Raw genomic sequence first — 12,299 nt, 5'->3', positions numbered from 1 at the left:
TCCTCTTCCCTGTTTCCAAATACTACCACACATCTTTTCCTTTCTACAGTTTCTCTCACTATTTTCTCTTTTTTCTTCAGTATTTTCACTACATTTTCTTCCATTTCTTTCTTGTTCATTTCCCTTTCTTCCTGGATGATCTCTCTTAAGCTGACCACTTCTTTCTGTTCTTCTTCTACATGTGCCCACTTTGCCTTATGTTCTTCTAATACATTACTCACCTTCTCCGTTTTATTAGTACTCTCTTCTAGTTTCCTCCTCAGTTCAACATTTTCCCGCTTCAAATTCCTAATCTCTTCATTGGCTGTTTCATTGGACTGGATCAGACTCTGTATGGTAGTTTCCGTATTTACTGACACATCCTTTATCACTAGATTCTCTACTTTCTTTTCGAGTTCACTAATCCTCATAATTAATGTTTTAACCAGGTCCATGATATTGGTATTAGCATCAAATCCTTGAAATTCTATTCCCTCATTGTTTATATTTTCGGCCATGTTTGATGGTGGTTAAATACCAAAACAGCTGTTACCGAAAAAAAAAACTGCAAACATTCATGTACAATCTAGTCAATAAATCTTTACATTTTTGGTAGTCTATTAACTTTCATTATTTTGAATTTAAAACAAGACCTTAGGAGACAGGACAGACAAAATTCCTGAAACTACTTAAGGTTAGCAGCAATGGCTGGGACGTCTGCTCTCTCCGGCTGTTCGTGTGTGTGTGTGTGTGTGTGTGTGTTTTACATGAATGCTGAGATGATAGGTGGTCACAACCATCATCCTCATACTTGAGGTAGTGCTTTTTTGACTGAATCCTCGTCTTTTTTTTTTTTTTTTTTTTTTTTCCTCACTAATATCGGACGGGACCACCACTCATGAATTCAGTTCACATAATCACAATAGTTATCATTCTGTTTCTGTGTCAGTCCTCCTCTCTTCCTATGTCATAGAAAGACTTTGTAGTTACTTGGAGAGAAGTTATATATATTAGACTTGTGGACGAGCGGTTGTTATACTTGAGTTGTTTGTACGTTGATAATCTTGGCTGCCATTTGTCATGTAGTGACAGGAGAGATAAAGAAGAGTATGGGACTATTTTTATTTGTCTTGGAAATATTAACAAGTAGAGTCCCTGTCTCTCTCTCTCTCTTCCAAGTTGCTAAGCCTTTCTCCCCACTACCTGCCGATTCTATGGCCTCTCTCCTTCTGAGCTCTCTTTCCTAAATTCTGGTGAAACAGGAGTCGTGTCACGTGTGTTCCCTGTGGTTGGAAAGTTCTAGAAGCCTGTGTGTGAGTATGTGTGTATGTGTGTGTATGGTCACTAGGCTTTGTTCACCTGGTGTATCGCTGACAAACTAACTGCATCATCTCCTGTCTGGCTACTTCGTAATCTGTCGTCAGCTTTTCCTCAGTGTAACTTGCAAGATCATTTCCCATTCCCAGGCTTGCATAGAGCTGTCTATCTGTCTATTTATCTGTCTATCTATTATGATTTGTAAATATAATATGGACTCATAACATTGCTCGGTCCACGCAGCTGAAGGTCCTCCGACAGCAATTATCATTGACACATGCTAATCTATTAGTATATAATATTGATTATAATATTGTATACATATAACATTCATAGTAAATAGCAATTATCCAGTAATATTACATTTTAAACAAGTTGTATACATATTTGAATAAATGAAATGGTTGTTGTATAACATTTTGTAAGATGTATATGTATAACAGACATACGCATATAATTGTGCAATGGTAATACTGCTAGGTTATACATTACGTATTGAGTTATCCCTTTAGTAATGTCTAATATTTCACCTAACTTGTATGATGATACTGATAATACAGAATTGTGGTATAGTTGTATGACTTATAACATTGTAGTAGCATTGTCTATCTATCTATCTATCGCCAGACGCCTCAATCCCGTTTGGGGTGGCCACAAAAAAATCGCCTTCAAGTCGCCCTGTCCCCCGCCATTTCACTCCCCTGCTCCCAACTCACACCCCCCTCTCTCATATACCTCTCCACCCCATCCCTCCATCTCATCCTCGGCCTCCCCCTCCCTCTTTCTCCCTCCACCTCACTCACATACACTCTCTTCATCAGTCTTTCACCCTCCATCCTCTCCACATGGCCAAACCACCTCAGTGTGTTCCTCATAACGCTTCCTGTCACATCCACAAAAACACCACAACGCTCCTTTATATCCTCATTCGTCAGCCTGTCTCTCCATGTGACTCCACAGGCTCCTCTTAAATAACTCATTTCCACTGCCCTCACTCTTGACTTGTGTCCTTCCAACAACGTCCAAGCTTCACTTCCGTACGTTAGAGTTGGTATCACAATACCGTCATGTAGTAACTTTTTCACTTCCATGCTCACTTCCCTGTTTCTTATCACTGCTTTCAAAGAACCAGCAACCTTTCTTCCCTGCTGTACCCTTTCAAGCACTTCACCCTCCAAACCTCCATCCTTACTCATCACACTACCCAAGTACTTAAACGTACTCACATTTTCCAATTCCTCACCATCCAACCTCGCTGTACATTCACTGACTTCACCTCTCTCAAAGACCATCACTTTACTCTTCCCTACATTCACCTTTAGATTCCGTTTCTTGCACACTCTCTCAAACTCATCCACTAAGCCTTGCAGCTCCCCTTCGTCTTCACTCAGCAACACAGTATCATCTGCAAACAACAGTACAGGGAGTTTCCAAATACTATCCTCTCTCACCAGGGCCACTCCAACATCCACTACCCTACCTTGTACCTCTTTTATTACCCCATCCATGTACAGATTGAACAACCATGGAGATATGACACATTCCTGTTTCAACCCAACTTTCAAAGAGAAAAATTCACTTAGTTCACCATCCACACGCACTGCAGCCTTCGCACCATCGTACATACTCTTCACAGCATTCAACAACTTCCCATCTACTCCATATATTCTTAACACTTTCCACAATCCCTGTCTATCCACCCTGTCATATGCTTTCTCCAAATCCATGAAAGCCGCATACAACTTCTTTCCCTTCTCTAAAAACTTTTCCACTAAAGATCTGAGAATGAATATCTGATCTACACAACCTCTTCCCTTCCTAAAGCCTCCCTGTTCTTCTCCAACTAATTTCTCTGTTCTTTCTCTAACTCTGTCAATAAGTATCCTACCATACACTTTTCCTATTATACTAAGAAGACAAATGTCCCTATGATTACCACACACTTCTTTTTCCCCTTTTCCTTTGTACAAGGGAATAATTATACCTGACTTCCAATCCTCCGGGACTCTACCTTCCTCCCAGGCCAATCTGCACTTCTTCCACATCCATTCTATTACTATCTCTCCCCCATGCTTCAGCATTTCACCTCACACTCCATCAATTCCTGGGGCTTTCCCTGATTTAACTTTCTTCATTGCTTCCACAACTTCTATCCTACTGATTTCTTCCTGTCTTCTCACCTCCCTCCTTCTCCCAGCCATTCCCCAGCCACTTATACTCACATTACTTCCATCCTCTACATTCAACAATTCCTTAAAGTGTTCTCTCCATCTGCTCACTTTTTCTCCCTTCTCCACTAGTAATCTACCATTTTTATCTTTCACTCCCCTGCTAACTTCACTTCCACCCTGTCTTACTCTTTTCACCTCTCTCCAGAACTTTTTCTTACAGTCCCTCCACTTTACACTCAAATACATAATTGTAACATTTTATGAATTGTTACAAAATATTGTGGTAATGCATAATTGTGTTGGCCTTATAATTGTAGTTACATTTTGTTAATGCAACTGTTACATAAGTGTCTTGGCCTTATAATTGTAGTTAAAGTTACATATAAGTTACATCTTGTTAATGCAACTGTTACATAATTGGCAAAGTGTAACATAATGCAATCGTTTGTTGTTACATAATTGTTACATATCGTTTGTAGTTACATAATTGTAGTTAAAGTTACATAAAAGTTACATCTTGTTAATGCAAGTGTTACATAAATGGTACATATTGTTTGTAGTTACATAATTGTAGCAAGTGTAACATAATGCAATCGTTTGTCGTTACATAATTGTTACATATCGTTTGTAGTTACATAATTGTAATAATTGCAGTCCTGACATATGTGATCTTACTCTATTACTTTTTCTTTCTTTCTTTCTTCTTCTTCTTCTTTTTTTTTTTTTTTTTTTTTTCCCCTATAGTTTGTCTTCGTTTGTCTATGCTTTTTCTGTGTTGTTCATGGTTGCATAATTGCTGGTTAAATCCCTTGGGACCCTTTTTTAAGGTTTAGTTTATATTGCACAGATGTTACTGAAAATGATATTATATAGTCCCATATTTTGTTATTTTATATAAAAAAAAATATATATACACTATATACAGTATTAACTATATACACTGACTTGTTCTTCACTTGTACCTATCGTGGGCAATATATGTGTCAGCACTGTGTGGAAATCATTGTCTTCATGATTGTGTTGAAGATGTTCACTCTTGCTAACGTCATTTGTGTTGGCCATTTTTTTTCTCTAGTTTACCTTGTAACTTAATTTATGTTTCCACTAGGTAGCTTTAATTAATAAATGTTTAATACAGTTCTTTTAATTGCTCACTGAGTAACTGTGATGGTATATTTTCTTTATCACTTTGTAGATGTAATAATGTATAGCTGTATGTATGCAACACATATTTTATATAGGTATAAATGGTAACATTCGTTGGTAGTAAATAAATGTTATTATAAATGAATGAATATATACAGTGTAGAATATTTATTGTTGGCGATTATTTAGTGTTTGAGTTATGCGGATAACTGAAGTAAGTATGTGTATTTAAGCTGTAACTATACAGCACGTTTTATATGTTTGTGCAGAAGCTTATTGTCTATCACTGTGTATTGTATAAATGAAGTAACTGTGTAACTCACTAATTTTTACCATGGTGGGAATGGTGTTAGTGATGGTGCAGGTGGTGAGTTGACTGACGTGGCGTCTTTTCAGCAAGCACGCATGATGATGTCGACTTCCCACACTGGTAGCTGTGGTGAGTGAATGAGTAGCGATGAGTAACTTGAGTGAAGACGAGTGAGTAAGATGAGTTGTGAATATGGACTTGGTATTTGCTTCGTCGTCTTGACCTCTTCACTCCTGCGTCAGTGGTGGAGGTTGGGTGGATGTAGCAGAGAGAGGAGGGTGAGGTCTGGTAGTTGTGAGTTATGAGTCGTGTCTCATTCTTCGTTTGTTTGTTTTGTTTTTCTTTGTCGATGTTTTCTCGGTCCTTTTCTCTTGTGATGTACTCGTTGTGGGATGAAGACTGCCGCTACTTGTAGGTGCGTGTAGAAGATTATACAGACGACTCGTAGAGTTGTTACTTGTAGTTGATTGTAGATGATTGTAGTTCGTTGGTTCGTTGTAGAAATTTCAAGATTGTTTGTATCAGTACTTTGTTAAACTACTTGCAAGGCGTCCTGTGACCTCTTCACCTCTACATCAGCGTGATGATCAGGGAGACGGAGGGGGCTGGTTGGAGAGAATACTATCAGGAGCTAGTTGTGAGTTGTTGGTTGTGAGAGGTATTCTTGTTTTCAATCTTGATATTTTGTAGGAATTCACTGTTGATTCGTCGACGAGGTTCGTATACGTTCGCTTCTACCAAATGTCATAAAAAGACTTTGTAGTTACTTGTAGAGAAGTTATATATATTAGACTTGTGGACGAGCGGTTGTTATATTTGAGTTGTTTGTACGTTGATAATCTTGGCTCCCGTTTGTCATGTAGTGACAGGAGAGATGAAGAAGAGTATTGGACTATTTTTATTTGTCTTGGAAATATTAACAAGTAGAGTCCCTGTCTTGCTCTCTCTCTCTCTCTCTCTTCCAAGTTGCTAAGCCTTTCTCCCCACTACCTGCTGATTCTATGGCCTCTCTCCTTCTGAGCTCTCTTTCCTAAATTCTGGTGAAACAGGAGTCGTGTCACGTGTGTTCCCTGTGGTTGGAAAGTTCTAGAAGCCTGTGTGTGAGTATGTGTGTATGTGTGTGTATGGTCACTAGGCTTTGTTCACCTGGTGTATCGCTGACAAACTAACTGCATCATCTCCTGACTGGCTACTTCGTAATCTGTCGTCAGCTTTTCCTCAGTGTAACTTGCAAGATCATTTCCCATTCCCAGGCTCGCATAGAGCTGTCTATCTGTCTGTTTATCTATCTATCTATTATGATTTGTAAATATAATATGGACTCATAACACCTACTTCTCCCATTCAATCCTGTCTCATTCTATTACTCATCTTTCCACTTCAGGTGGCTGTATAATAACCGAACTGAAGCCTAAAAAATTAATCACTTGGTCTGACTGAGATTCGATCACAGGCCCTCATTTTTCAAACGTGCGCACGTTATGACTGAACCAGAGAGAGGATCCCTGCCTAGCCTGTAGGCAATGTGGGCTTTTATAGACCCCATTACATCACTCATTTCTCCCCTTGGTGATTAATTTGGTGAGTTTTGAACACATATCTTAGCGTAGCATTGGAGGCGACCATTGGAAACTCTGTGGACCACGCGGAATAGCTCATCCCCGGGATGTAAGGACTAAGATGCTGTCAGCTAACCAACAGCATCATTGCCCTCCAAGCCTCACCTCACATCCCACACCGCTGCCAACCAATGTCATAACTGGACTGAAACTTGACAAATTAATCACTTGGTCTGACTGAGATTCGATCACGCCCTCGCGCTTCAAACTTGCACACGTTACCACTGAGCCAAAGAAAGGATCCCCTCTTAGCTTCTAGGCAACGCGGGCCTTTAAGACCCCATTACAGCTGTACACTGAGTGACAAGCCTAATGGTTTCTTGTAACCTAGGAAACATTTACAGTGCTGGGTTGTAACCGTATAACCAGATAATGGGGTGATGTGGAGCCTGCTATGATGCCCCTGGTAACTGGATGGAGGGACAGAAATGTGGCATTCATCCAGGAGCCAAACCTCCACATTTTCCCCTGCAGCTGTGAGGTGCTATCGTCCATAAAGGAACATCGGTTTATTGCATGGAACAACCCTGCAAGGGTGGTTGCTTGCCTGCAGTTGATGGGTCTTTGCAGCCAGACAGACTAAAGTTGACCAACAACAACATGAATGATGGTTTTCAGCCCTGAAAGTAATACTGTTATATTACTGGCATGTTTGAGGGAGATTGTGGTACATACAAGACTGGGTGTTTGTAAATAATTGTGCAAAGTTGTGAAAGTAATATTGATATACTGCAGGTATGATGGTGGGAGGGTACATATGGGGCAGCCTGGGTGACATCTATGGCCGGCGCCTAATACTGATGGTGGCGCTGCTTGTCAATGGATTGGCAGGCCTCACATCATCATTTGTCCAGTCCTATGAGTCATTTCTTGGCCTCCGTTTCATAGCCGGACTGGGGTGAGTGGATTTCTAGTGAGATTCTCCTCTCAAATACTTACTTGGCACTGGGGCATGTGGATTTTTAGTGAGTTTCACCTCTCAGATACTTCCTCAGCACTTGGATGAGTGAATTTTTATTGAGTTTCTCCTCTCAAATACTTACTAGGGACTGAGATGAGTCGAATTCTAGTGAATTTCTTTTCTCAAATAATGATGCAGTAATTATGTCCTTTGTAAGTACAGTATATCAGTATTCATCATCTTATAGTACACACATTGATAGCCATGTGCATGATTGCGTTTAATGTTCGTTAGCAAGGATGAAGTTTAAAAAAATCCATTATCATAGTAAATGGGTGAAATGTTACAAGATCATTGTTACTCTGGGTGTGCAGTGTTGGAGGCAGCATCCCTCTGGTGTGGGCATACATAAGTGAGTTCCAGCCATCACACCGGCGAGGAGGTGCTCTAAGTGTCATTGCTGCTTTTTGGATGATTGGCAATATTCTAGTGGCAGGTAAGTAGAGGTTAGTCTTTGCAATCCAGTGACTTAGGTAGGTGAATGAAGGAAGGCTGGTTATAGTGAATTTTTTCTGACCTGACAGAGATCATTGACCCCTTTCAGCTCATTTGGTGGCAAAGTGTAGTCATGGTTGGAGGGTCAGTCTGACTAATACCCAGGGAGACTCATTCCAACATTGTAACCAAAGATCATTGCATTTCATGCAACCATGACATTGTATTCAGGGTGTGGGAGTGGCTAAATTCCAAAATGAAAAAACAGACCATCCGTTGTGGAATTCTGTTACTTAAGGCAGACGAATGAAGGAAGGTTGATTTGTAGAATTCATTGACTTTATATAGGGAAATGAAGAAAGGGTCGTTACTGGAAGATAGTGACTTTAGTAAAGTGAATGAAAAAAGGTCAGTTAGTGGAATCCAGTGACTTTAAGCAAGTGAATAAAGGAATGTTGATTAGTGGAATCCAGTGACTTTGGGCAGGTAAATAAAGGAAGGTTGATTAGTGAAATCCAGTGACTTTAGGCAGGTGAATAAAGGAGGGTTGATTAGTGGAATTCAGTGACTTTGGGCAGGTATATGATTTGAATTCACAAGTTTATGCAGCACAGCCCAGAACAGTGCTATGAAATAAATGTAGATTCCTGGGGTGCTTTGCAACCTTGTTATTGAAATTATTTGGGGTACTGTACTGTAAGTTGTAGAGTCTGCAGATATTTGAAGTTCAAAATAGTCAGTATATTTATGTTTGTAGTGCATACCTTCATTGTATGTAATAATGGACAAGAGTTATGTGGTTTCAGCCAGCTTCGTAGATCAAGTTGCTGAATGATGACATTTGGTAGAAGAATTTTTGTATCTCACTCATGCTGTTGAAAAGATTTCTGATTGAATGTTAATTATTATTGTTTGATTTTTTCAGTGTTTGCTTTGGTGACCATTCCATATGATATTGGATTTGTGAGTCCCAGTTTCTCTTACAACTCATGGCGGATATTCCTTACTATCTGTGCCCTCCCAGCTCTCATGTAAGTACCGGTATTTATTCACATTAAGGGTAATGAAGACATCAAGAAAATATTATCGCTGACATACAGACCATGTTTTTTAAAGCATATAATATACAGTACAGTCTGTAATATGTATTATCATCAACTAAAAACTGTTATAGAATGCAAAGTAGTAAAAGTCTCTCTCTCTCTCTCTCTCTCTCTCTCTCTCTACTGAACGATGCTGTTGGCCAGGTTAAGGATGATGTATCATGATAAGCTTCTTTGCATTTATTCACCATGTGAACTTGTCTTAATGTAATATTCTGCATCCCTCACAGTATTTCCATTCTGATGATTTGGATGCCAGAATCCCCAATGTTCTTACTACTGAAAGGTCGACAAGAGGAAGCACTGGCAATACTTAAGAAGGTCTATGCACGGAATACCAAGAAGTCTCCACACACATATCCAGTGTGTTTCAAGGTTTATTCTGTACAGTATAGTATGATCTTAGCAGTCAGTCCCTGATCTGTTCAAGGTTTCTCTTAAGTTGAATGAACTTATCTGGTGACAGGAAGAATGAAATTTAAGGTATATCATTGTACTAAATTGGTTAACTCCTTCATTATGATTATATGTTTGTGTAATGCATGATGCCTCCAGATTTAGTTTATTCTTGCTACCACCAGACTGTTTTATTTTTTATACCTGCAACTACCAAATGTATTTTAATTTGATACTGTTATTCTTTGTTCATCTTCAGAGAGTGACATAGTTGTTGCGTAATGCCAGTATGTCTGACCAAGTAGAACCATCAACTACAGGCAGCCAACTGCCCCTGCAGGGCTATCCTTTGCAGTGAACTGATGTTCCCATGCAGCAGATAGTGCCTCACTGTCTGCCACAGTGAGGCGTGATGCTGAGTGTGGAGGTTTGGTTCTTGTATGGACACTGCATTTGCATCTCAACCCAGTTAACAGGGGCACCATGTTTGTTATTTAGTTATATGGTTACCACTGAGCAGTGGAAATGATTTCTTGGGTTACAAGAAACCATTAGGTTTGTCACTGAGTATAGAGCCATCTCAAGTCAAAAGATGTGTAATAAAAAGTGACAGGAAGGCTGGAAGAAAGGAAGAGAGGAGGAGGACAGACACAGAAAAATAAAGATAAAGGTGATGGAAGAAGTAGGCAGCACTACATGAAGTAAGTGGATGATGGTCACTAGCACCTATATAATAATGAAGGATAATAAGCCTATACCAATTTAACCTCTTGAGTTCCAAATCTCTCCTAATCTAACTAACATCATCTGGAGATAATGAGAAGAAAGTTTAGAGGATGACCATATGCTGAAAGAGTTAACAGGAGATTTGTCTAACTCCCTCACCGTAAGAGGTTTTTCCATATCTGAATAAAACTGTCTGTTATAAAGAATACATTTTAAAGCAAGTTGACATATAAAAGGGGTTGCAATGCCAAATTAGAAACAGGCTGATGTGAGGGTAAAGTTTGAATATACTGTCAGCAGTTATTGTAAATTAGGGGTGTTTTCCAACATAACACAGTTTTTCATGCAAATGATTCTGTAAATTTGGGGAAACTGGCAGACAAGCAGTATAGATGACAGTGAAGCTTGTTGGTAACCATATACAGTAACCAAATAACTGGGTGATGTGGAGCCTACTATGGTGCCTGTGTTAACTGGGTGGAGACACAAATGCAGCATCCATCCAGGAACAGACTTCCACACTCTACCTTGTTCTTCACTTTGGTGAGGTGCTGTTTTTGCAAGGAAACATCAGTTCACTGCTCATGACACCCCTGCAGGAGTGGTTGCTTGCCTGTGATTGATGGGACTGCTTAGACAGACAGGCTGTAGTTAATAACAACAACAACAACAACAGCTAAAAGATATTTTTTGTATTTTCCTGTGATGTATTAAAAAAATACAACTTGTAAGGTGGGTTACAGTACTTTTCATAGTGAAGCATTATATTAGGACACCATTTAGCAATGCCTATTATGAATTCTTGTCTTTTCATCTCATGAAAAGAATTATATTTTTAAAGATATCTCTCTATGGATGCACTTAGGCATTTTGATTAGGCAAACATCTATCCAGTAACAGTTTTGTTAATTTAAGAGAAGTCATAGAGGTGTGAGGGCTAGTATGAAGACCACATTACCTTCAGTGTTGCTTTTTGTGTGTATACAGTGCTCGTCAGAAGTATTCAGCGTTGTTCGCCGGGCGCGCAATACTTATGGCCCAAAAAGAATCACCCATTTTTGGGGGTAAGAATTGAGCCACAAGTTTGAGCTCCGACCATGACGTCACGGTAGCCTGAGGCCTTCCGATGCACTGGTTGGTTCCCGCCTCAGTCGCCCACGGGCTGCCTGAGAGAGAGGAACTCCGCCGAGTGTCCCTCTCAAATTGTGCCATTTTTTACCGAGTGTCCCGCAGTGTTTTGGCCTTCAAAACTTTGTTATGGCACCTACCCGTGAACTATCGAGTGAAATCATATCCCAGATCATTGCTCTAAAGGAGGCAGGCCACCAGACAAAGGAAATTAGTGAATTGGTTGGTGTGGCACGATCGACAGTGCGTCGTTGGTGTGCGCGGTTTCGGGAGTAAAACAGTGGTGAAGTTCCCACAAAGAAACCGAGGTCTGGTAGGCCTATGAAAACTTCCCCAAGGTCTGTTAATGTTTTAAAACATGCAGTGGAGTTTAATCCTCGTGTGAGTGCAAGGAAAATTAAGGAGAGCAACCCGGAAGTGTTTGGTGAGGTGTCAGTGTGAACAGTGTCTCGTAGGGTGCATGAGCTTGGTTACACAAGTCACAGGCCTGTGAAAAAGCCTCTTCTCTCTAGCAGCCAGAGAATTCGTAGGCTTGCCTTTGCTAATAAATATCTAAATTGGGGTGAGGAGCAATGGTTGTCAGTGTTGTGGTCTGATGAGGCAACGTTTAGTGTTACCTGTAACAGAGGAGTACATGTGTATCGACGCAAAGGTAGTGACCCACTTGACCTACGGTATGTAGAAAGCACAGTTAAACATCCTGATTCACTCATGGTATGGGATTGTTTCTCAGGGAAGGGTTTGGGGAAGCTTGTTGTACTTCCCAAGAACCTCAGAGTGAATCAGGATGTTTACCTGGAGCTTCTGTGTGATCATTTACCAGACTCCTTCGAGCTAACAGGTGCACGAATGTTTCAGCAGGACGGTGCACCTGCTCACAAGGCCAAATCGGTCACCAATTGGCTTCGTGACTGCGAGGTATCATTCATGACAGACTGGCCAGGAAATAGCCCAGACCTCAACCCGATTGAAAACCTCTGGTACCTCGTAAAAAAGAGTCTCCAAGGG

The 12,299-nt window shown here is 40.2% G+C and overlaps 1 protein-coding gene across 3 annotated transcripts in view; it reads left to right on the top strand.

Moving 5' to 3' along the window:
- Positions 1 to 12,299, top strand: part of LOC145408285 (synaptic vesicle glycoprotein 2C-like) — a 359,002-nt gene that overhangs the window by 204,137 nt on the left and 142,566 nt on the right. For 2 of the 3 annotated variants that reach the window (XM_080279056.1, XM_080279055.1), the window contains exons 4-7: positions 7,278 to 7,440; positions 7,818 to 7,939; positions 8,864 to 8,969; positions 9,272 to 9,416. In XM_080279056.1, the coding sequence (XP_080135182.1) occupies positions 7,278 to 7,440; positions 7,818 to 7,939; positions 8,864 to 8,969; positions 9,272 to 9,416 (536 nt within the window). The remainder of the gene's footprint in view (positions 1 to 7,277; positions 7,441 to 7,817; positions 7,940 to 8,863; positions 8,970 to 9,271; positions 9,417 to 12,299) is intronic. The other variant, XM_080279057.1, reaches the window with a different exon arrangement.

This window comes from Coenobita brevimanus, chromosome 76 (assembly GCF_032717465.1).
Source record: "Coenobita brevimanus isolate Jiangsu-jjx chromosome 76, ASM3271746v2, whole genome shotgun sequence".
NCBI classification, from domain to species: Eukaryota; Metazoa; Arthropoda; class Malacostraca; order Decapoda; family Coenobitidae; genus Coenobita; species Coenobita brevimanus.
The sequence above is the reverse complement of the archived record's forward strand: the minus strand, read 5'-3'. Positions and strand labels throughout refer to the sequence as shown.